Source organism: Pollachius pollachius (assembly GCF_949987615.1).
Source record: "Pollachius pollachius genome assembly, chromosome: 17".
In the NCBI taxonomy this organism is placed as follows: Eukaryota; Metazoa; Chordata; class Actinopteri; order Gadiformes; family Gadidae; genus Pollachius; species Pollachius pollachius.
This window is the reverse complement of record NC_136950.1, coordinates 7,243,711-7,269,938: the sequence shown is the minus strand read 5'-3', so window position 1 is coordinate 7,269,938 and position 26,228 is coordinate 7,243,711. Positions and strand designations below refer to the sequence as shown.

Genomic DNA, 26,228 nt, shown 5'->3' with positions numbered 1-26,228 from the left:
TTGTACACTTACCCAATAGGTTAGGAGTAGCCACATTGTAGAAAATGTATGGTGCAAATAACGACACAGCGGACGTTAAATTGTAAATCGAAACGAAAAGTTCACTATTTGACTTTCAATGGGTTTGTATAGGTCAGGACTGCCATCGTGTGGAAATCTTCATCATAGCACTTCAATATCAATTTCAGAAAAAAGGATCCACACCTGTTTAAACATTCAAAATATCTGAGATAAAACGTTTAGGCTATATTACATTTAGGGTCTTGCAGACATGCAGAAAAACCTGGCTATGTATTTAAAAGGACCCATTAATTTGTGACCTACTGAAAATCGTTAGTCTTTAACAGTTAGTGTGCATAGGCCTATACAGCATATGCTTTAGTAGATTTCCACCCCCTTTACATAATAAATGCATTCAAAATATGTGAGAAAAATAGGTAGAACATTGGACCTTGGAAGCTATTTTCGGATCTCACGTATGTTGCGTCTATTTGCTACTCTGCACAAACTTAAAATAGTTCTCAGCTGCTACCAAAACGGTCTGTACGGCTATGCACATAAACTCCAGTAATGGCAATACCATACAAAGATACCAGTAGTGTTTCTTAATTAAATAAAGTATATTAAAAAACATATTTAATCAATTGGAAGCGTCCATTTCAAGGATAATATTACTTAAAAACAAGGCTACGGTAGCGTTATCACATAAACACGACCTTTAGAACCCGGGGAGGAATTAACAAATAGGCTACACATCACAGTGTTTCTTCTAAAAATAGAATGATAAGTCAGCGTTGGAAAGCCACCCTAGCTTCGCTGTGGGTCTCTGTGTGACCGAGGTAGCCCGAAAATGATCCTGCACATCAGAGCGACAGACGGCCGCTTGTATTTCCTGCTACCGTCGCTCCTTAACTCAGCACAATGCTCTCGATGTCGCCCCCCAGTGGCTGGAAGTGAGGCTGCACCCCGCGGCCCCTCTTCACCGAGATGGGCAGTAGCTCTCCGTTGGTCTTCATCAGGTCTATCCTCCTCGACAGGTCCGCGTCACAGTCGATGCAGAGGGCGCAGCGCTGGGCGTAGTTTACCAGAGTCTCCTCGCCGTGGCGGAAGGTGCCCACCAGGGCGGCGGTGTCCTTGCAGGCCAGGTGGAGCTCTGCAATGGACGCCGTGTTGGCGATGGTGTTGCGGTCGATGCCGTAGTGGCGGAAGGCCTTGGTCATGTTCTTCTTCTTGTTGTAGGCGGCGAGGACCTGCTTGTAGCGGTGGATGACGTACTGGATGCCCGTGGCTTGGAGAGGGAAGAGAGCAGCAGAACTCAAGTAAGAACTGCCACCTGTATTTGGTCCAGTAAAAAGTGGTAATGATGCATCCCTTTGTGATAATAATGATGCTCATAGAATCATTTATTAGTGAATAATAAATGATAACAATCATAATCATTTTCATTTTTTTCCGAATTCCCAAGCCGCATGAAATAAATAAACTAAATGAAGCGAAGTGCTCTCACCTCTCTTCCTGCTGTAGTCCTTTCCTCTCTTCCCTCTCTTCCTGTCCTTGCTGCGTCGCTTCCTACGGTGCTCGCTGGTCGCCACGGAAACGTCTGTCGAGATGGACACATCCGAGTCGCTGTCGTTGCTGAGGGAATCGCTGGACGCCACACGCTCCCTTTTACGGGACCGGGCCTCCACGTGCGGCGGTTTAGGACCTGCAGGCCGAGGACACCCAGGACTGTTGTTTCAGGGTTATATTTTGGTTTATTGCATTGAGAAGATTCCTTTCCGGTTATGACGATAATCTTTGGTTTATCCAAAGTGAGGCACGGCTTGAGGATGCCTACAGTTAGATTGCACACATGGGGGGGGATGAGCCTAGGCCTCTTTGGCAAGGATTTGAACACCACAGCCACTAGCCTAACAGCGTTACTGAATATCACATTTTCAGTGGCAATTTTTGGCAAATATATTCAAGGATCATCCCCTGACCGACATAATGACACACATTCAGGGGCATTATTGGTCAGATATCTCCAACATTATCTCCTTACTGTCAACAATATGTCATGTGACCAACGGTGACCAGAGAGTGACCGACAGGAGAGTGACCGACCAGAGAGTGACCGACAGGAGAGTGACCGACAGGAGAGTGACCGACAGGAGAGTGACCGACAGGGGAGTGACCGACCAGAGAGTGACCGACCAGAGAGTGACCAACAGGAGAGTGACCGACAGGAGAGTGACCGACCAGAGAGTGACCGACAGGAGAGTGACCGACCAGAGAGTGACAGACGGGAGAGTGACCGACAGGAGAGTGACCGACAGGAGAGTGACCGACCGGAGAGTGACCGACAGGAGAGTGACCGACAGGAGAGTGACCGACAGGAGTGACGAACAGGAGAGTGACCGACAGGAGAGTGACCGACAGGAGTGACGAACAGGAGAGTGACCGACCAGAGAGTGACAGACGGGAGAGTGACCGACAGGAGAGTGACCGACAGGAGAGTGACCGACCGGAGAGTGACCGACAGGAGAGTGACCGACAGGAGAGTGACCGACAGGAGTGACGAACAGGAGAGTGACCGACCAGAGAGTGACAGACGGGAGAGTGACCGACAGGAGAGTGACCGACAGGAGAGTGACCGACCGGAGAGTGACCGACAGGAGAGTGACCGACAGGAGAGTGACCGACAGGAGAGTAACCGACAGGCGAGTGATCGACAGGAGAGTGACCGACAGGAGAGTGACCGACAGGAGAGTGACCAACAACAGGGTGACCGACCTTCAGCAGAGGCGGCCGCGGTGGTGGCGGCGGCGGCGGCGGCGGGCTGGCTCGGCGGCGCGTAGGCAGCCGACGGGCGGTTGCTGGTGAGGTTCTCGATCTGGCTACGCAGGAACTTCCTGTCCTGCATCAGGTCCTCCACCTGCCGCTCCAGGGCAGCGATGCGGTCCTGCTTCCGCTCCAACAGACACTGCAGCTTGGTGATGGTCATCAGGACCCTGGGCGGGAGACCCTCGGTGGCAGAGCCCGCTGGGGGGAGAGAGAGAGAGAGGGGGGGGGGGGAGAGAGAGAGAGAGAGAGAGACCCAATTAAAGGCAGAGTTGCTAAGTTGCAGCCATTATCAAGTTGAGCTATTCTGTATGTTTACCTGCTGAGGGAAACCCGCCTTGAAAGAGCAGGTGTACATTTACAAAATAATTCTGCACTCTCCACTGTGCAAATAAATGTCTGACTAATGGATGGATGGGATAACCTAATATGTGTATGGGTTTGTATACAAAATATATATACGCAACTTTGTTGTGCTTTGTGCACCGTAAATGTGTTTTAACATGCCAATAAAGCCCTTCATTTAATTATTTAGAGTTCATTTACACAATAAACACACAAATAGAATGAATAGCCTTCAACAACAGTATCTATTTATTTTAAGTCTTTGTGCGTTTCTTACATGACATGGCGCTACTGGGCGTGTTGTCCTGGACGACATCGGGTCCGTTCCCCCCCGTGTGTAGGTTCTCCCACTTGATGATGCTCAGCTCGTCCTGCTCCTGCTTGGGCCAGGCCGGGTTCAGGGCCCGGTGGTCCCCCAGCCGGACCGAGCTGGAGTCTATCTCGGGGAGAGCCCCACTCGGGGAGTACGAGGACGTCTGCCACAGAGACGACATGGTTTCCCGCAAAGCTGTTCAGGGACAATAAAGGAGCAGAGGAGGATTCAATATAAAACTAAGAGCTGAGGCGTCAGATCGTCCCGGTGAAGGGAGGGACCAGACCGGACGTAGTGGATCGCATCATTCATCATCACTTCATGTTTCCATGGAAATGGTACCCAGGCGGACCACAACATCTCCATCATGGTTGCAAGCCCACCACTTAACGTGGATTAACGTGCACCTTACAACGTAAGAGCGACACTTAGCATAATCACACACATATATAAGATAACTACTCACATATACGCCTACATATCATCTTATATGCGCTTACAGTGAGCGCTATTCGTAGTGTCGGTTATAGTGCATGATCGTTTAACTATAATTGCTTTCGGCTAGCAAAATGGAAGCTATGAGCTTCAATAATGCACCGGCTTGGAAAATAACCACTGAACGACGCTTTCATATTTACCTTTCCACTACTCAACCGTGACGAAACGCGTCCTCCTCTCTGTCTGCACCGCACTGCGTTGATCGTTACCCCAGATTTATATTTTTAACCGATTGTCTTCCTGAAAGCGGTGACCATCGGGGATAGTGGGGACACCAACACGCCTGTGGTGGGGGGGGGGGGTGGCGCTAGAGAACCGCTTTGTCTCTCACAGGCACCGCTCCTCCAGCAGAGGGGATCATTCATCCAACAGCGTTAATTATTAACCAACCAGGAAACAGTCCTGGAAAGGACGAATTTCAGGACAAAGTTCAGTCATTAAAATGTTAATGTTAAGAAAATAGAAAGGCTGGTTAGAGAGAAATGCATTTTTGACGTGCCTTGGTGCATAATATGCATAACATAATAACCATAGGCTGCAAATAAAACCGACAATGATTTTTTTTCTTAGGACTCTTTATTTTATATATATTTTTCGAGTTAGATTTAAGCTCTTCGGCTCAATTGAGACAGTTATTGGTCCCATTTCATAACTAACCAGACCGAAGTATATATATTAGATATTACAATATTAATACCATTACACTTGCACCATTACATATCAGTCATCTTTCTTCCAATTTCAGTGGCAATGTTTGACAATGTTCACAATACTAACATTTTGAGTGTTCAATAGGTTAAAATACAGCTGCCATTTTAGAATACACAAACAAGTGTTATTAAATGAGGTTGGCAGTTTCTGATTAGGTCATCTTGTGTAACATATTAAAACCACCTAAATAAAGAATATGTTTGCACAAAGGTTAACACATCTACAATCATACACTAAATACAATTTTAAGTTTTAATAGGCTATACTGCGTTACTATGGTTATAAAAAAATAGCACACGACGAGGTACTTGTGGACTGATCCAAACTGGGTTTTCTTTGTGCACATTGGGTTAAAAACGGCATCAATCAATACACAACTTTTAAAAGACACTCACAAAAATAGAAAGTCTCCATTGTGGAACGGTTGTGATCAAAAAAGTCCTTCATGTCAACATTTCATTTCCTTCATATATATTTATAGATTGTTATTACCATCATCATCATCATCATCATCATCATCATCCAACAGATCTCCTTCATACAACAAAACTTACGACAAGCGGCGCACAACAATTGCATAGCATTTAGCATTAGCGGTAAAACTAAAAATTCACTGAACACTCAGTGTTGGAGCAGCTAGCCAAAGATACTGACCCTTTAATGTTTGTTTTTGTATTCAAGTTGAGTCCCCTAACTCCCTCTGATTCCCATAACAGTGAAAAGACAGGACTTTGCATAGCGCACACAGTGGTAATATATAATCATTTATATAATCAAGGCGTACTGTAGACCGACCAGACTGTCAAAATGCTGTGTTCATGCCACATTGAAAGCAAGTTGCTAACTGGACGCTACACTCAGTGAGGGCAGCAGACCGAGTATTAATAACTACTAGGGCCAGGGATATCCATGTCAACACTGGTTATCATGTTATCTAGCTGTGGAGTTTCATCAGCAGGAGCCAAAACATTGACCCACTGAACTAAACTTGAATACAATACTGACGACGAGAAATCCTACATGGTGGAATTGGATTTCGGGGAGATTGTTGATTTGTATTTCATGCTACAGGAAAATAGGTGTATGAAACAGTGTGTAGTGGTAACAAAACACAAACACAACCAGATTCAGCGCTAACAAACTTAGCCTCTCTGAGTTCTGTCGCTAGCTGTTATTAACCCTCTCCATCTTTCTCTCCCTCCCGCTCGCCCCAACAGAAAGTTCCGGAGTTTGACGTTTGGATCGATTGTAAATAGTAATAGTTATAGTTAGTTCAGATGCAGAAGAACCCGTTGCCCAGTCAGGACCACCTACTGGCTCTATCAGTCTGTCTGTCCGTATGTCTGTGTGCCCAACTGTCTTTCCGTCTCCCTGCCAGTCTGTCTGTCTGTCTCCCTGCCATTCTGTCTCCCTGCCAGTCTGTCTGTCTGTCTGTCTGTCTGTCTGTCTGTCTGTCTGTCTGTCAGTTGGTCTGTGTTTGTGTGTGTGGGCCTGTGTCTGTGTGTCTGTGTCTGTGTCTGTGTGTGTGTGTGTGTGTGTCCGTGTGTGTGTGTGTGTGTGTGTGTGTGTCTGTGCGTCCGTGTGTATGTGTGTGTGTATGTGTTTAGTGGCAGAGGGCCAGCAGCAGGCGTTTGTAGTCCCCGCTGCACTCGTCCCTGATGGCGTCCTTCAGGGACACGTCGTACTTCTCCAGGTACATGTCTTTGATGGTCTCCAGGTCGTACTGCCCATGGATAATAGCACATTATTATTTAAAATATTATTATAATTCAGCCACCACCTCTTCCTACTGCAATCATTTCGGGCCGCCACAAAAGTTTATTACAAATTAGGTAACTTAAAATAAAGTACATTATAGCATGGTGTAGTACAAATAACATATAAAACATTTTAAAACAATACAGATATAGTAAAGTTTAGTTCAGTACAGTATAATATAGTGTTATAGTTCTGTTACCTTTACCTATAGTTTAGTACAGTACAGTAGTATAGTATATATATTAATATATATATATATATATATAATATCGTAGTAGTATGGTAATAGCATGTCCTCGGAGTGTGAACATGATAGTAAAGTGTAGTAGAGTACAGTCGTATAACATATAGAAAATATATATAAGTGGTGTAGTATAGTAGGGTCAGTAAAGTACTACACTTTACTGATGATGATAGTAAAGTGTAGTACAGAACAGTAGTATAACATAAAGTATATATTAATACATATATGTAAACATACATTACTGTAATAGTATAGTAAAAGCGTTTCCTCTGAGCGTGTGACGATGATAGTAAAGTGTAGTTCAGTACAGTAGTATAACATAAAGTATATATATATATTGGTGTTATAGTATAGTATCTCGGTACCTCGGAGTGTGTGATGATGATAGTAAAGTGTAGTACAGGCAGTAGTATGACATACAGTACATATATACTAGTGGTATGGTGTGGTAAAGCGGTACCTCGGAGCGCGTGACGACGATGCGTATGAGCGTGTCGTCGTCGGTGCCAGCCCCCTTCATGGCCTTGTTGAGCCTCCTGGCGAAGTAAAGCTGGGGGTTCTTAGCCGCTCGCACTGCGGGGAGGAGGGGGGAACGACAGCGTGTGATTGGCCCATCGTTGTCATGTGACATGAGCCAACAGGAAGAAGGCCTAGTTGGCTATACTAGGCTGAGGATATCAACTGTGAGGCCCATTGGTTTACTCACACATGTATATGGGCTTTTGGTAAATACATATAATTTAATGATTAATATCAAAAAGTCTATCATCATATAAAAATAATCTATTGGCAGATGCAGTCATGCAATTGCAATTTAATTGCTAAATTTTATTCCTCAAAAAATAGGTTTTGAATGTCATACATATTATAATAATTTATATTTAATACATCTCTATATACCTTGTTCATGCAAAAATGTATTAAAATCAAGAAATCTTGCAGTAACTATTTCTTAATACAATATTGACTGTATTTCCGTAAGTGAGAGGAAATCTAAACGTTGCACAGACCGAGAGCGACGTAGCACTTCTTCAGAGTTCCCCCTGTCTCATTGTCGATGGCGTCCAGAATCTCTGTTCCCGACAGCTACGGAGAGAAGACAACACTTAAAATATTCAAACGTTTAAACACTATGATCAGAGACTAAGACTTAACGTTCAGTTAAGTTAAGGCACTGTCAGATGCTTCTCCCAAAATGCCAGGCAATAGCAGCAAAAAACATAACCATTACTTCTTACTTATTTAATTATTCTTTGTATGTTATATTCAAACATAGCATTAACGCCGTCAGGATCCAGAGTTCCCATTAGGAATACCCATGCCATTTAGTGGACCCATTTATCCAAAGTACATATATATATATATAAAAATAAACATATATTCCTACCTGCTCATAGGCCTTGAAGGTAGCCTGCAGCTGGAGGTAGTTCCTGTTTGCCAGGACGAAGCTGAAGGTGGACTCATCTGTCCCGAAGCATCCCTCGCCAGCCTACCGGGAGACGGGGTGTATTGTCTGTACAAACCTTTGATTCAGGCTCTGCCAACGCTAACTAACCACGACACTGCTAATATTCCATAGGGGATTTTTAAAAAAGGTATTTGTGCCATCACAGTGATGTCATATACCTCGAACAGCGCGGTGGCGTCTTGTTCAGCCAACTCCTCGTCCACCTCATAGCTCTCATCCCGGGTACCCTGTGGGGGGAGGGGGAAGAGTGAGTGAGTGGGTGAGTGAGTGGGTGAGTGAGTGAGAGAGAGTGAGAGAGAGAAAGGAATGAGTGGAGAGAGGGAGAAAATAGATTAAAAACAGTAGGGGAATAGAAAGAAAGAAAAGAGAGAAAAAAAGGAGAGATGAAAGGGAGAGGAGGGGAGAGATATTGTGGGAGCGAGAGCGGTCAGTTGCATGCTGATGTGAGGTTCCTCTGTCTGTCTGGAGTCACCCTATCCTCACCCCACCTTACTAATGGATATGTACCTGGAAGGCTGCCAGAGACAGAGAGGGACAGTCTGTGTTTGGGTGTGTGTTTCTGTGTGTTGTTGTGTGTACTTTATTGTACCTGTGTGTGCATGTGTGTACGTATGTGTGTGTGTGCATGTGTTTGTAATTATGTGTATGTCAGGGTGTGTGTATATTTGCAGCTATCACTGTGTGTGTGTGTGTGTGTGTGTGTGTGTGTGTGTGTGTGTGTGTGTGTGTGTGTGTGTGTGTGTGTGTGTGTGTGTGTGTGTGTGTGTGTGTGTGTGTGTGTGTGTGTGTGTTTGTGTGTGTGTGAGAGAGAGAAGACAGAGAGGGTATTTAGGTGGAAGAGAATGTGAGTGGGTGTGTTTATGTGTGTGTGCATGCGTTTATACCTGTGTGTATGCTGGAATGAGTTTGTAAATGCGACTGTGTGTGCGTGCGGATGTGTACATGCGTGCGTCTGAATGTGTGCACGTATGTGAGTGCTTGGCGGTTTGTCAAGAGTGAAAATGAGGCTGCTATGAGCTTGACTTGAGTCCCAAAATACATGATTCGTTACAGCCTCAGTGTAATAGTAGTGTTGTGTTTGGAACAGATCTGATGATACCTGATTCCTATCGTTGCTCTGCACTCTGCCCAGTTGGTTGGTCTTGCAGCACTCAGAATTTAAGGAGTTGCTCCATTATGGATCGTACCTTGTAAGCGCGATTGTTTTCCAGTCTCACTTCTAAAGTGTTCATTAAACCTGTAACTAAATATAGAACTAAACGTATGATTAAATGTATAGCCAAATGTATGGGTAGATGTATAGCTAAATCAATGCATGGCCAAATGTATGAAAAAGTATGGATCTAAATGTATGACTAAATGTATAGTTAAATAAATGTATGACTAAACAGATAAATATGTGGCTAGATGTACGTCTGAATGTATGACTAAATATAATATATAAACGCAGGATGAGGGATGGTTAGGGCTCACTTCCATAGCCCCTTCCTACCCCAGAAGGACTGTACCTGGAGCAGAGCTGTCAGCAGGTTCCTCACGTCCCCGCTGGTGTCTCCGTCAATGTCCTCCTCAAGGTCACGCTCGTGGACTATATGAAAAAAGAAACACAAAAATTAAGGTAACATGGAGTTAGACAGAGCTGAAAAGGTCCTCCAAAAGAAAAAATAGCATTTCAAAGCCACTTAGAGATATTCAATATTCTTGTTCAGCTGGATTGTAACTGAAATGGCCAACAGTTTGGAAGTTTCATTTCTGGTTGTGCAGGGTTGCTAGCTGAGAATTACATCACACAAATTAACTTCAGTAAATAGTTAGACTATTTCCAAAAGTATTGGTATAACATTAATTTTGAATATCAAAGAATGTTTCAAATAACATATACAGTATGATGTTTTCTATTTACTGTAAAGACATAATGTGCTGTAACATGTTACATGGGATGTGTAGAGAACACAGCGTTGACTGAAGACTGTGTTTAGTCAACATCATGGAAAATCAGGGGCTTAAAGAGGCGGTCAACAGGAAGTAGTGCCAGATTGGGAGGATCTCATTGGTTGTCGCTAACAAAGCGTAAACACAAGACCCGGTCATTGCCCGGAGCAAATGACTCAAGGCTTGAACTTCCTTTCAAAGTTCATAATCTGAGGAAGTGGACTCAATGGTGTACTAATGTCCGTCTAAATGACCCACGAACATATGAAACTTAACATTTTTATAGTTTTTAAAGCATATAGAGTCTTTTGAACAAAGATTACTCACCCTGGAAATAGTATTCTTTGAACATGTGAACGTCCTGCAAGGTAACACGAATAAGAACACAAATCAGGGTTTTATTGCTGAAGGTAATTGTTGAAAAACATTATATTCTACACAGTTTATCGATCTATTAGAGCAAGCATGTCCTTTGACATCTACAGAGACACATATTGGGGTACTTAGCATGGTAGGGTACCTTAGATGTTAGGATACTTAGAATTTTAGGGTACTTAGCAAGTAATATAGCATGGTATTCTACCTAGCATGCTTAGCAGGGTGGTGCTAAGGAAGGCGACTAAATCAAGTCCCGATTATATCAGATTAGATTAACTCAGTTTATCACCCGGAGGAGAATCAATTTACCACCATAACAGAAAATAAGTCGCCATTGTTATATAAAGCTCAAAAAGAACAAGAGATTGTTTAGCGCCTCACAGTAGATGAAGCTTTTATATAGAATAAGACAGTAACAGTAAGAGTTGAGCAGCTCACAGTAGATAAAGCTTCGATATACAACATCAGAGTGGCAGTAACAGTTCAGGGCTCACAGCGTTGGTGGCAGTACACAGGATCTCCACCAGGACGTCCTCGTCCGTGCCCGCCCCCTTCATGGCCTTCCTCAACTCCTTAACGGCGTAGACCACTGGCAGGTCCAGCATCGCCAAGATGGCGTTCTCAAAGTTCCCCGACAGCTCCTTCTTCAACACCTCCACCAGCTCCTGTTCCGAGACCGGGGGCGAGAGAGAGACAGACACAACCAATGGACAGGGATAGAGAGGAAGGAAAATGAGGGGAGGGAAACACCAAAGAAAATGGGATGCAGAATGGAGAGGATTTTTTGAAATACGCCTGGGAATGTGAGTCAGAGTTAGAGCAGGAGAGAAACACTGAATGAGAGTTGAATATAATGTTATTTGATCTTATTGGAGGTTTCAATTGAATCTTTAAACTGAATTCAAACAATAAATCCAGAGGTCTGGCAAAGACAGCCGCAGCAATAGAGAATAGACGATAACGAAACGTGAAAATGGGACATGGTGTGAAAGGTTGACTCACATCGTCGTACTTCTCGAAGTACGCATGTTTGATCTCCTGCCGCTGGTCGGCGCTGCGGTTGGCCAGGATGTCGATGATCGCCTGCTCATCGGTGCCTGGAATAAAACGGAGACAGAATTATAACTTATAACATGTTTTTGATAACTGTGAGCACAGCTTTGATAACTAAACTGTATGGGGTGTAATAAAGCTGGAAGATTATATATCTAGCTGAACTAGTGAAATATTAATATAATCGGTTTAATATTTATAGATACAAATCTAGACAAACATTTATAGAGCCATTCACGCCTAACCGAATACCGCACGCACACACGCACACACACACACACGCACACGCACACACACACAAGCCCTGTGGTTGTTTCCTACAGAGCCAGGCTGTACTGACTGAAGTGTGTCATGAGGTTTAGATTTTATTCTTGGAACCACAAACACACCCAGTCCATTCAGCCAAAGAATCTGATTGGTTTAAAATGAGTCAGCTGTCTAATTTGTTCCCCAAAGATAAAAAAAAAAAACGCTGTAATGGTAGACTACTAAACCCATACAAACACAAAACAGATTGGGATAAACTCATACAGTAAAATGCTTCCAGAAAAGTCTTACCAAAGCCTTTGCACGCTTTACGGATTCCCTTGATGTCGGCCATGACATCAAAGTCCTCACAGGGGAAGACGGTGGGCTAATCAGGCAAAGAAAACAAGAAATACTTGATGAATACAATATTTACAAAAGTGTAATCCATATTATTAGTTTGAATCACCTCGGCTTGTTATGTAATGTGGTACACGTTATATGGTAGACCAGCAGACATCGGGGTTATGGTTATGGTGTTGAGTGACCAAATAGCCCAGTGTCTGGTCGGCCTCAGCTGCTGCTGTCTGCCCTAAAACAAACTTGCTTGGGTGCAGGGAAAGGGGCCCATGAGTTGGGGCCTCGTCAACAGGCCTCCCTCCCCCTCTCCCTCTATCTCTCCCTCCCTCCCTTCTCTCCTCACTATTGACCCAGACTCGTGTAACGGAGCTGTGGGTTCCGCAGGGGAGTGGCCGGTCCCCTGCCACGGAGCCTAAGCACTTTGTAGATCACAAATGCACCACGTCAGATGTAGACACGCACCATAACGGAATACAAACAGCCTTTTAACATTGAAACACTTCTGTTATGAAACGTACCATACACGACGATTAAAGGCACCTTGGAATGAAACTCTTCCTATAGCCACGGTTGTAGGCTTTCATTTTTAAGGGTTATTCCAATACTAAAACAGTGCCACGGCGGAATACTGGCGATACCTAAAAAATAAATACTATATACTATATTACAACCGATCGCCTTAAGACTCCAGATCAGTATTACTGATCTCAAGGCGATCGGTTTGTTCCCATCCCCGCCCCGTTACCTTCATAAAATACCCGGTTGGCCTAACGTCACAATAAACTGGCCTGTCCTCGGTGTAGTAGGATCTGGATCTACTAAGATATCCTCTTCGCTAGGCAATTTACATAGCTGTGTAGAGCGGTTAATAATGTTACCCACTTGGCAGTTTCCCATTTTGAGAGTTTTTGTCGGGTTGTTGTAGCGGTAGAATTACGGCGCTGGTCAAAGTTGTGCAGCGGCGCTGGTTGTGGTGCGGGTCCGTCCAAGAGAGGCGCTCAGCTGGGGGGGGAAATCAGTGTCTGACGTCATCACGCAGGTCGGGGGCGAAGGACTGCGTCAAGCTTCAAATTAACCATTTACTGTGCACCACATTCCCTTGCTTCTAACATAATGTCAATGTTTGACACAAAACATGGGGGTTGATACTAAAGATTTCCGATACGAATTGATGATACATTTGACTCATTTATCAGTGACCTTCTACATTTATTTCATCACGTATTATTATAATTTCGACAGGCGCCCTTGTCAAGACTGAGCAAACTGATTCAAACTAACTTACAAACTAACTTCTCAAATAGTCTTCTTTATTGCTTGTCTGATGTGCATTACAGTGAGAAGACCTGCTATACTTTTAATAACAAGTAGGCAACTGCATTGTGTGCTCAGTTAAAATAACTGTTCTGAGCAGCCCTCCTCAGCCCCCTCATTGGTCGGTTCTGTGTGTGTTTATGTTTGTATGTGTGTGTGTCATATATTATGTTTGTGTGTGTGTGTGTGTGTGTGTGTGTGTGTGTGTGTGTGTGTGTGTGTGTGTGTGTGCGTGCGTGCGTGTGTTCCTGTTCACACTTCTCGCCACCTGAAGGTATTTGTATGCAAAAATGTGCCCATAGTCAACACTGACACACAGAGGCTAAAAGATTACTTACCACTAAAAAGCAGAGTCAAATACAGCAGAGTTTGGTCTACAAGCCCGTCTAATCTAGTTTATCTTGTGACACTTGTTGTATAATACAGCCTGGAAGGACACCCTAACCGTTTGGACAGGCCAATGGGACAGGTCTGAGCTCTGATTGGCCGGATTCCACAAGTCTAAATGTGGGACCAATGGCTGACTATAATCACAAATCCAAAAGCTAACGGAAGTGAGGGTGCTAAACTGCGTAAGGGCAATGTGTTGTGCGGACTGTTCTCCACTGAGCTGTGGTTTAATGTCTGTGTCCGTGTTTTTATAGTTCTAGTGTCCTTAGTTTCCCCTGGCTGACACGCAGCCAGAAGGGGAACGAGACCCAGAGATCCTTTGTAGAGGACCTGCAAGAGAGAGAGAGAGAGAGAGAGAGAGAGAGAGAGAGAGAGAGAGAGAGAGAGAGAGAGACCCCAGGGGCCAGAGGCCAATAATGTAAGATAGATATATGTAAAGATACCATGGCAACCACGGTAATCAAACAGAGCATTCGGAGCTACTATTTTACGATATTAATCAGACACTATAATACAAAAAATGTACAGTGAACTGTTATTCAGTGTGATTAACGAGCAGGTAGGGATAAGGGGTCATCGTCCTCAATATGCTACCGGTTGTTGACATTTGGGCTCCAACTCAGATCCATTAGAGTAGACCATAACTCCACTCAGCTATCCTGCCCAACATTAACCATTTCAGCTCCATGACCACTGATTAAGATTTCAGGTTAAATAGCCTTTCAAAATCATCATCATTGTCCTTCGTGTCTCTACCTGTTCCTTCGCGTAGAGACCAAGCTGGACGCAAAGCTGAGATCTTCTAGCCCCCTGGTGGCCGTGAGAGGCACCACAGGCTGTTCATCCGCAGGCCATCGCTGCATGGTGTCAATGTGCTGCCAGATAAACAGGGCAAGAGCCGAACTCATGCACACACTAGTGGCGGAACTTACCGTAAACCTATAAACAACATATAAACAAAAAAATCCTGATGTCTTTAATGTCCATGAACCTTTTTCCTAATTATTAGCTAATTTGATATTTCTGTTTAGGCCCACATCTTTAATTTTACAATAATACAGACAAAAACAATATTGATGGCGGTTGTAGATCTTTATTATTTTAAATGTTTAATTAATAAATAAATAGAAAATAAACATCTAATTTGAATCCTATAATGGCTCTTCAATTTGCATTGAGGCAGGTATATAACCAGTCGGCCTATTGGGTGGTCAGTAGTATTGATCTGTCAGTTCAGCTGTACTTCCTTTCTGACTCCTCTCTCCTCTCCTCCACCTGTCTGCCTGAGTCTGCAATACAGCATCTTCTTCCCCTGGACGAAGCACAACCAGGGAAAGTCCGGCCCTGATGTTTGTGTCGTAGTGAGCGATACACCTCCATGATGATGTAAGAGGGTTTCCTGGCTTTTGTCGGGAGTTTGATTGTGAATGTATATATTCTGGTATCAGCGATTAAGCTCTCCCCTATAGTTGCATATTGAGCTGGTCGTATGTCTTACATATCAGATTATTAATTTGAAACGGCCAGAGACTGTGCCAACACTGCCCTCTAGTGTTCATAATTGACACATAAACACATGTCTTTAGATTTGGGTTTGGCTGCTGTTTTTATTGCATCGCTGATTTATCCATAAGATGTATCCTTAACAGCAGTGTCACTAGTTTTTGGCCACACTCCAAGCCCGTCCTGACCTAATGGGCCTTCAGTTAAGGCTGCTCGACTCATACAGTGGTGTGGGAATGAGGTGGAACCAAAGGTTACAGCCATGCCAGTAACCGGCTATGATTTCATTCATAGTGAAGTGAAACTACAATTTAATACTAAATACAACTGTGTCAATAAATCCGTGGTTGAGAACTTCCCCTAATTCAGTTTAGACATGCTTCTTTGTGTCCGCTGTGGGTGACATATGCTGGTGTGTGCGGGGTCCATTATGTTGATATGAATCACTGTAGTTATCCGTATAGTAACACTTGTCAAATGAGTGTGTGGGAAAAGAGGTGTGCTATATACGATATGTATATTAAAGTATGTAGTATTTTGATGATAGACATGCATTAACGTTAAACGTTTTGTCGCACGTGAATTCCATCATATGATTAAAGTGTGTATATAGCCTGGTTGCTGTGTATTCAGCAACCAGGCTATTTCAAGTCATTTAAATGTGTTTTTAAAAAGACGTAAGATTTAAAAAGCCAACCACCCTCTGACTACAACAACCCCCGTTTCAGATAGCATACTGTGGCGAGCAGCACGGTAAGGACCAGACGGGAGCCCAGGTTGAACCAATTAGGCGGATCCGTGCCCCATACACCGCACGACTACGGACTGCCTTTATTAACAACCAACCACAAACACACAACTAATTAACTACCCCAACCCATTAACCCCACTCAACCCAACAACCACACTGTCCCCGAAAGGGTCCAAACCCCCAGGATAAATGAACCCCCCAGAATCCCTTGCGCAACTGAACGAGCGCCTACACCTGTGGTCTCCACACAGCCCCCACCTTAGGGGTCAGACGTCCCGACGACCCCCAACACCCATCACACAGTCCGAAATGTTCCGGTGGCCGGCGCCGCTGCCTCGGCCCCTACTGTCCAATACACGGGTCAGCAGGAGGGGTGGGGTGTGGTCATGGACCACACCCCCACCAATTCCTGCCATAGGGCGGCGCTGGAGCGCCGTTTGGGCACCCCATCCCCCCAGCGGCTGGGATGGACTGGACGCTGTCCGCCCGCAATCCTTGACCCACCGACACTGCTCCGGCTCGAGGTCCGGTGGCCTGGGTTTCCGGACCCGGTCCTTGTCCTACCCGGACTGGAATGACACTGGCATTGTGCCACGGGAGAGGGCTGCCTGAACACGTCACCCGTGCACCACAGCGGCGGCAGCAGTGCTTGGCCGGACCACACTGGTCCTGGCAATCATCCACCGTGGACGGCTGCAGGCTGGGTTGGTCGCAAAACTCCCGGTCCGCCCGTTCCACCACGTCGAGGGCCACATCGAGGGTCGGGGGCATAATGAGGCGGATGTGCTGCCCCAGCCGCGGCGGGGGAAGTCCCTGAAGGAACGCATGAAGGGCTAGCTCATCCCTAGCCGCAGCAGGGAAAACGGGGTAGCCACGCTGGGCGTAAAACTGAATGTCCGCTTCGTAGGCCCCCAAACGTTCCCCCTCCCGGCGGCTTCGGCTGGTTAGCAGCTCATGGTTAGCAGCTCCCGGCTGTCGTTCACGGCCGCCCGCTGCCCGAAACGCCTCTCCAATGCTCGGATCAGGGCCCGGAGGTCCCGTTGGTCCTCTGGGGCCAAGTCCAGGAGCGCCTGCACCGCCGTCCCCTCCAGCGCCAGGTGGACGACCGCCTCCCCGGCACCCCAACCGTTCTACCACTCAACAAGCCGTAACTGAGCAAGGTACGGCTCAAGCTGCGTTGCCCCGGAGAACTTCGGCAGCTTCACCGCCGTCCTTACCACCAGGGGGCGGTTGACATCTGCCATTTCTCCGTCCGTGGGCCGCTGCGCTCTCACAGCACAGGGTGCATCGGTTGGGTCTTCCATGGGGTCGACCGTCAATCCCAATCCTTTATCCACGTGCGCAGGCCAATCCCACTTCTGACACCAATGTGGCGAGCAGCACGGGAAGGACGAGACGAGAGCCCAGGTTGAACCTTTTATGCAGTTGCGTGCCCCATACACCGCACGACTACGAACCGCCTTTATTAACGACAAACCATAAACATTGGAAACCAGCGCAGCCAGTAAACGAACACGTCACTCTCGGTGACGGTGGCGGCAACGATGCACACAACATGTCAACACTCAACAACACACAACTAACTAACTACCCCAACCGATTAACCCCACCCAACCCAACAACCACACTGTCCCGGAAAGGGTCCAAACCCCCAGGATAAATGAACCTCCCAGAGTCCCTTGCGCAACTGAACGAGCGCCTACACCTCTGGTCGCCACAATACTATTCTATGAAACTATTCTATTCACTTAAGACACTTTTATAATGTTATCCTTATATGTATATGAAACACTGTGGATACGTCTTATATAAACGTTTTTGTGGATACGGTCTGGTATATACGAGATACGGTAATTATTATTATTATTATTATTATTATTATTATTATTATTATTATTATTATTATTATTATTATTTCATTAAATATATCTGCTGTGGCAACACGGTCCCAGCATCTCGGCCAGGCGGCCCAGAGGAGCGGTGGTGGATGATGTATACCGCCTATATCCACCAGTCGGCACCAGAGAGCGTCCATTGCAATACCAATCAGCGCAATGGAGACCACCTACGGCGGAGGAAGAGGAAGACCAGGTGACATTTAAAAGCTGTGCCACGTTTCTTAGGAGGGGGAGCTGGAAGCACGTGTGGACCAGGAAACCTCCAGGACCCGATTAGACGGGTCGACCATTGGATCTAGCCGACCCTATCCCAGGCCCGAGGCAAATCAACTATAACGCCAGACAGTCTATTTAAATGTCTGTGTTGATAGAATAATGCTAGAAATAAAACCAACCTTGCATTGCATTGCATTTTAAGGGACTTGCTGTGTCTCAGCAGCAGTGTTATATTCCTGGTAGAAGGCTACGGCAGCGGCGGACTGATACCTAGGTTAAATTCCGCTGCTGCCGAGAAAGTATTCCCTCAAAATGCGATGATTCATGCGATGCAAGGTTAGTTTTATTTCTAACATTATTCTATCAACACAGACATTTACATCTATAGTCTGGGGTTATAATTGATTTACCTCGGGTGTACTGTGGAGTGGGTAAGACTGTTTTATCAGCAGGCTAGTATTGCCCGTTGCCGTGCGCTAGCCTAGCACGAGCGAACTCTGCAACTAGAAGGACTGAATGAAATGTGTTGAAAACTGTCTCCAATGATAAAGAACACCAAGGCTAACTTGGGAATCAGGCCCTATATCCAAATTTCCAAACTACCCCTTTAACTATCTCCACATGTTTGTTTTCAGAGTCCTATTGAAAGGCTCAACTATACTGGCCTTGGTCTCGTTAGATGTAGAGAAATGTTTACTATCGTGCCGCTCCAACAGACGCTGAAAGGTCTTGGTGTAAAATTATTTTCCAGCATCAGTCTGAAGTTTCTCGGGGGTTGCCATCTTTAATAATATGGCACCGCTCCTGGACCTGGCCCCAGAGGACCAACGGGACCTCCGGGCCCTGATCCGGGCATTAGAGAGGCGTTTCGGGCAGTGGGCGGCCGTGAACCACAGCCGGAAAACTAAAGACCTCTAAATGGCTCCAACACCCGTTGTTTTTAAAATAGTTTCTAAAAGTAACCGGAAGGGATATCTACCCAACACAACACAGATATCGTCGTAATTGGTTTCGTAACGATACTGAGACGGTCCATACATGCATCTATGGCGTCGTTGACTAGGACATTACATGATATATCTACAATGAGTTCATCTTGACACATAGCATACATTAACGGGTCACTAACACATAGGGTCCACGTTTAGAGGGCCATATTTAGTATTCCTGTTGCTGTAACCATAGGTGGGCTGGCAAGGCATTCTGGGTAAGAGGACCGGGCTGTAGCCATCTGGCGTTCGGATCTGACAAGGTTGTATAAGACAAACTCCTCCTCTACCTCCTCTTCTCCCCGTCACACATCTCCTACCCCAAAGTCACATGACCATTCAGCACCTGGCGACTTCCTGTTCTAGTGTGAATTAACTCAAAGGATTCAAAGTCAACGTTCTCCTAAACTTGCAACAGATGCTCCTGCTGGGCGCTGAGAGCTTGGGACAAGCTATACCACAATACCACAATATCTGTAAACGTCCTATACATGATAGAGAGAGGTAGAGAGAGAGGGGTAGAGAGGGAGAGGGAGACAGAGAGGGGTAGAGAGAGAGAGAGAGAGAGAGAGAGAGAGAGAGAGAGCTAGACAGAGAGGGATAGAGAGAGAGAGAGAGAGAGAGAGAGAGAGAGAGAGAGAGAGAGAGAGCTAGACAGAGAGGGGTAGAGAGGGAGAGGGAGACAGAGAGGGGTAGAGAGAGAGATAGAGAGAGAGAGAGAGAGAGAGAGAGAGAGAGAGAGAGAGAAAGAGAGAGCTAGACAGAGAGGGGTAGAGAGAGAGAGAGAGAGAGAGAGAGAGAGAGAGAGAGAGAGAGAGAGCTAGACAGAGAGGGGTAGAGAGGGAGAGGGAGACAGAGAGGGGTAGAGAGAGAGAGAGAGAGAGAGAGAGGGCTAGACAGAGAGGGGTAGAGAGGGAGAGGGAGACAGAGAGGGGTAGAGAGAGAGAGAGAGGTAGACAGAGAGAGGTAGAGAGAGAGGGAGAGATAGAGAGAGAGAGAGAGAGAGAGAGGGAGAGAGAGAGAGAGAGAGGGGTAGAGAGAGAGGTGGACAGAGAGAGGTAGAGAGAGAGAGAGAGAGAGAGAAGCACACAGAACAATTGATACAGCAAGAGACACTCCTACCTCTCTCAGTCACCTTTCAAATAAAAAGTATATGAAAGGTGACTCAGAGAGAAGAGACGGAGTTACTAGTTTATACGACTGACGTCTTAAACTTAACAGGAATGACCCTATACGTCGTGTAATTAAGAGCATCGCTTGCTCTGGCCACGAGGGGTCAGTGGAGAGCTGCGAGGGCTGAACAATAGCATGGACCTATAACATCTTCTCACACACACAGACACACACACACACACACGCACACGCGCGCGCGCACACACACACACACACACACACACACACACAAACAGGCAGACAATGCATCTTTAAAACAGGGAAACAGAGAAAGGGGATTTCTCAGATAAACGGTCACAGTGGACGCCGTAGGAAGGAGAAGCCGAAGGGCTCCTCTAATTGGGAGAGAAGTGTCATGGCGGTGCTTCACTTAATCACAGCTGCAGAGAGATGCTGGGAGAGTCGAAAAAGACTGATTATCTGGAGCGGGGAAAAACAAAAGATTCTCCGAAGCCAATTACCATACAAATATAACAATGAAATCCGAACGGGGGAGCGTGTGTTTCCAGGTTTAATCATTTGATTAAAGCCGTTGCAGACGGAGCTTCTTGGTCTCATATTTAAGTAACGGCGGCCCTCTAGACTGCCTGGGAGTCGTCGTGGGATTAAGCGCGCCTCGGGTTTCAGAATCTCTAATCATGACATTGATTACCAATAAGCAGTTCATTTGTTAGCGTAGCGTGGCTTTTAGAGCGGTGTCGGTTTCAAACTGAAACTCAACTCACAATCCATGCGCCTCCTCCTCCTCTGATGGGTTCATAACAGCTCACCTAAAATAAACCGGGGCCTACAGACATGTGAGAAGAGCCAAGGTCGCCCAATGTTGTAGCTATACGATATGAATGACAGTGATCGGAATTTATTCATGCATTAATGAGGTGTTATTGAAATAAGTCGTCACGCCGTAAATCCATCACTCAGTGAAGTCCCTTAGCCAAGCCATGCATGGAAATATTACATATTTGTTTGGGTGTGTGTTTATGTTGCGTGTGTTATGTGTTTGTAGGTCTTTTATTTGTGTTTTTGTGTTGATCTATATAGCTTTTTATCTATGTGTGTGAGTGTATGTGCTGTTCAGCCACAAGGAGGACGTGGAGGAGGACATCTGATGAGGAGGTGCAGGAGGAAATAAACCTGTGATGAGGAGGTGCAGGAGGAGGAGGTGAACCTGTGATGAGGAGGAACAGGAGGAGGAGGTGAACCTGTGATGAGGAGGAACAGGAGGAGGAGGAGGTGAACCTGTGATGAGGAGGAACAGGAGGAGGAGGTGAACCTGTGATGAGGAGGAACAGGAGGAGGAGGAGGTGAACCTGTGATGAGGAGGAACAGGAGGAGGAGGTGAACCTGTGATGAGGAGGAACAGGAGGAGGAGGTGAACCTGTGATGAGGAGGAACAGGAGGAGGAGGAGTTGAACCTGTGATGAGGAGGAACAGGAGGAGGAGGTGAACCTGTGATGAGGAGGAACAGGAGGAGGAGGAGGGGAACCTGTGATCAGGAGGAACAGAAGGAGGAGGTGATGAACCTGTGATGAGGAGGAACAGGAGGAGGTGAACCTGTGATGAGGAGGAACAGGAGGAGGAGGTGAACCTGTGATGAGGAGGAACAGGAGGAGGAGGAGGGGAACCTGTGATCAGGAGGAACAGAAGGAGGAGGTGATGAACCTGTGATGAGGAGGAACAGGAGGAGGAGATGAACCTGTGATGAGGAGGAACAGGAGGAGGAGGAGGTGAACCTGTGATGAGGAGGAACAGGAGGAGGAGGTGAACCTGTGATGAGGAGGAACAGGAGGAGGTGAACCTGTGATGAGGAGGAACAGGAGGAGGAGGTGAACCTGTGATGAGGAGGAACAGGAGGAGGAGGTGAACCTGTGATGAGGAGGAACAGGAGGAGGAGGAGGTGAACCTGTGATGAGGAGGAAAAGGAGGAGGAGGAGCTCAACAGGAGCTCCAGGTGATTCACGGTGGATGGATGAAGCATCCCAGCCTGCACCTCCTCCTCCTCTCTGCTGCCAGGGAGGAGAACAACCAGCGTTGGGGTGGGTGGGGGGGTGTAGGGTGTGACCCCTGAACACACACACAGAAACACAAGTTCATACACATATCACACACACACACACACACACACACACACCGCCCAGCTCAGTCTCCCCCACCAACGGGTGCAGCTGGGGGCGGGGAGGTTTATAAATAGCCCCAGGGAGAACCGGGAGAACATCTGGCACCCTGTGGAGACCAGCTACAACATGCAGTCTGGGGATCACAGTATGATGCAATTACTTACTGTCCTTTAGTTTAGACGCTTTTATCCATTCATTGAGCAAACCTGGGTTCACTTTCTATAGATGGAAATCAATTCATTGTCGATGTAGATCTGTGCTTTTTCATGACTAATATTCCACTATAACTGATGTAGCATGTGGTTTAATTCAAAGTGACTGACTTGAATTGAGATACATGTCAGTAAGGAGAAGGTAGGGGTTAGGGTCTCGCTAAGCAGACACCCTCCAGGCTCTCAGCATATTTTGAACATTTTGAGCTAGCCAACAGACTAGACACATCTGCCCATGATACAGTATTATAGGATTATGATCATTTATAATGTGATAGAATATAATTGAAAATCCTCCCAGCCTATTGACCAGTTGAGGTCAGCTAACCTGTATTGGGTGATGACAGGGTTAATAAATTAACCAATCACAGAGCACTTGGTTCCTCTTCAGGCGGACAGCTCTTTTTCGTTATTTTAATCACTGTCTTTTGAACCTAAACCTGAAAGAGCTAATGAGATAATCAACTATTGGTTGTTTGATATTGTGGCGACTCCTCCGGGATCGCACAGGGGATCCTGGGAATTGGAGTTGTCAGTTGACAAAAGGGGCTTTTGTCAACTTGTTTTGTTGTTAGGTTAAGTGGGGTTAACGGGTTTGGGGTCTTTATGGGTGTTAATTGTGTGTTGTTCCATTGTTGTGTGATCGGGACCATTAGTGAGAGTGTTGTGTGTGTTGGTCAGGTGTGCCGTGTTTCTGTTTTGTTCTGGGTGTTCAATTAAGGCAACTCGGAGTCCTGCGGCGTATGGGCCACGAGAGTTGCGTAACAAATCTCAAAGGTTAATGTTCAAAAACAGTTCTCTTTTAATAGCAAACATGACATAATTTGTTTACTAAACTTCCATAACAGCCCATTGTAATTTAAAATCAACAGGAATTATCGGAAAGTATCGGATCATCAGCTAATTTCTCACATTGGTAAAACTTCTCGGTTTCCTTCCCTGACGTGTTTCTATTTTGGTTCTCTGCATCGGCCTTTATCGATCTCCTAGTCGTCTCCAAAAGTGCTCTTCAAAATAGTAATCAATACTAACATGTTTTGTTTACACAATAGTTCCCTGCCTACCATGCTTACAGGCCCAAGCGCTGATCAATGGCCTAATTAAAGACCAAATAGATTGTTCTACGGTGCATTGCAATATATGTTCTTCCTTAAATGAACTCATCATTTGGTATTTGTGGGGTTACTTTGTTATGTGGGTTAAATAATCAAAGTCATTCAAGGTAATAAGCATTAGGCCCTCAAAGTCATGCGTTTGCTTAGCTAATAGCCACTAGCTTCAGGAATTATCTGAAAATATTAGGTTTTATGTGTCTTTTTTGCTGCATCAGGGCTAGCTAGCAATGATACCATCTTTTGTCTTGTTTTCTGCGTGGCTGCCAATGATTTCTGTCCAGGAGCACAACAAGCCGTAAAAAGCATTTCAGGACCGGAGCCACGGCGCACGGCCTAAAGTGGTTATGAATCAGGGAGCTTTTAGGAGGCGCCCGTTTTTCCCATCTGAGAGTCTGCAGCGAGACAACAGTAACTCGACCGACCTGAAACCACGCCAGGCAACCCACCCAACAGAGAGGGGGGTGCACGTGCTTTGTTCTGGCACTTTCCGTTTCTTTCCCATGATGCACTGCTTTACCACAGATCACACCATGCTGTTACCGACATGTTACTGATATGTCAGTTTAACTAAAGCTTTAAATATTTAAGTTTACAGCCAGCAAGTGCTTCATGGGGAGATAATACTTTGGTTTTAACAAAATATGATCAAATGTTCATTCAGTGGGTTCACATGTGTAATTGTTTGGACGTTTTGGAATATCAAATCAAATAACTGGTTTGGTCAATTTCATATAAATATTTATTGCAGTGGAGGTATGTTTTATGTACATGCTAACACAATATAACACAATATATAAATCTAACAAATATTCATATATGTTAGTTAGTTGCTCTGTTATTAAGCAGTAGGTTTGACAAGCACGCAATACAGTGGGTTAGGTACAGTATCACACACTATACAACTTGTAACAGTCCATAAAACATTCGGCCTGTGTATTTTTTTTCGTATTTCTTTTTTTCTCTTTTCAACTTTTTCTTGTTTTTCTTGTTCAGTCAAGGGCAGTGAAACATCAGTCCTACTAATTTCTTCAAATCATGCAGAAGCCACAAGAGCAACAACTTAACAGCATTGAGTAGTATTGTAGTAACGTTAGTGGTACCTGTTAGTAATAGAAGTAGCAGTAGTAGTAGTACAATTAGTGGTACTAGTTATATTGGTCGTAGTATTTGATGTAATTTGACTCCAGAGTTGTCAGGTTTTAGATTGATTATTGAAATACAAAGTTGGTCACTCAGCATGAAAAACCAGACACTAACCACGTCTGGTTTGGAGAACGAGCAACGGGCACAGAATTGTTGCTGTACAGTCGGAAAAACAGTAACAACGGTTGCCATGGTTATTTTTTTTTTTACATGTTTTCGCTTGTGACTCGAGCAAAGTACGATGAGGTACAGAGAGACAGACGAAGACACATATCGCTGTGTACACACTATTCAACAGGGAGACAGCCGCACACAGAGAGACTGGGTGAAAGGCTTTAGAACCAGGGGTTATTTATTTAAGTAAACCAGTAACTCATAATTGTATTAGTAAAAGTAAGATCCACATTTCTGAAGTTTAGTAGATATATATCATGGATTGTTTGTATTCATCTATCCGGCCCTTTTTGGCCTAATCAGGAAAAAGTGGCCTAATCAGGATAAAATTATGGAGGCAAAGAATTCTGTTTTGTTCATGTATGTATACATCTATATTTTGTAATTGCCTTGGTAGGCCCACTAGGGGTGTAACTATACACACATTTTTGATTCAATATGAATTTAGATGCGGAGGTTCCGGTTATTATCTTAACTGAGCACTAAATAGGTCAACATTGATGTGATTTGGTTCAAAACATTATGAGATATGTTTATGGTCCTTTACTGATCCAATATTAAGGCCAGAAATAAGAAGAGCCAATTCCTGAGTCGATGGGGGGTCATGTTCAGAGTGGAGCAGGGGGATGGCCTGTGTTGTCTTAATATTGGACGCTAGGGGATCCTCCGCCGTCACAATACATGTGACCGGTCTGGAGCATATAGATCATCCAGGCAAGGAGCTGCGCCGCTGCGGACCCCCGTCCCCAAGGAGCTCATACTCCAGGAGCCGGGACAAATGTGGCACTCTTAAGGGCCACTGCTGCCAAGTATGAAATATTTCCCGGCATCCTTGCTGGGTCAATAGGACAAATAACTCAGCTGCAGCGGCCATTACTCGCAACCTCTAAATCATGTTTAGCGTCGCCATGGCGAACATATTGACCTGTGTATGTATGTTACTTTCTTCCTCTTTGTATGATTTTTATGTGCTTATTTATTATTTGGCTAAGCCCAAATTGAAGACTACAAACTTGTTTAGATGGGGTTTGTTTGTCTCAAAGATTTAAATTAAATATATCGGAATGCTATATTGATGTATGTGATTGTGTTGTTGCTTTTGAG

At 45.3% G+C, this 26,228-nt stretch overlaps 2 protein-coding genes across 2 annotated transcripts; both read right to left on the bottom strand.

Moving 5' to 3' along the window:
- Positions 1–908: 908 nt before the first annotated feature.
- On the bottom strand, positions 909–3,662 carry LOC307088769 (uncharacterized protein; the record flags this gene model as incomplete). The annotated part of the gene is made up of 4 exons (XM_079754755.1): positions 909–1,288; positions 1,508–1,705; positions 2,776–3,024; positions 3,446–3,662. The coding sequence occupies 4 exons, from the start codon at positions 3,660–3,662 to the stop codon at positions 909–911; spliced, it is 1,044 nt and encodes a 347-aa protein (XP_079610881.1).
- Positions 3,663–4,583: 921 nt separating this feature from the next.
- anxa13 (annexin A13) lies at positions 4,584–13,123 on the bottom strand. Its single transcript, XM_079754330.1, has 11 exons — positions 13,012–13,123; positions 12,082–12,157; positions 11,473–11,567; positions 10,965–11,135; positions 10,420–10,453; positions 9,669–9,748; positions 8,319–8,387; positions 8,080–8,181; positions 7,703–7,778; positions 7,153–7,265; positions 4,584–6,413 (listed from the first exon to the last, which is right to left on the bottom strand). Exons 1-11 carry the CDS (start codon positions 13,024–13,026, stop codon positions 6,294–6,296), a joined length of 951 nt encoding a protein of 316 aa, XP_079610456.1. The 5' UTR covers positions 13,027–13,123; the 3' UTR covers positions 4,584–6,293.
- Positions 13,124–26,228: the final 13,105 nt, after the last annotated feature.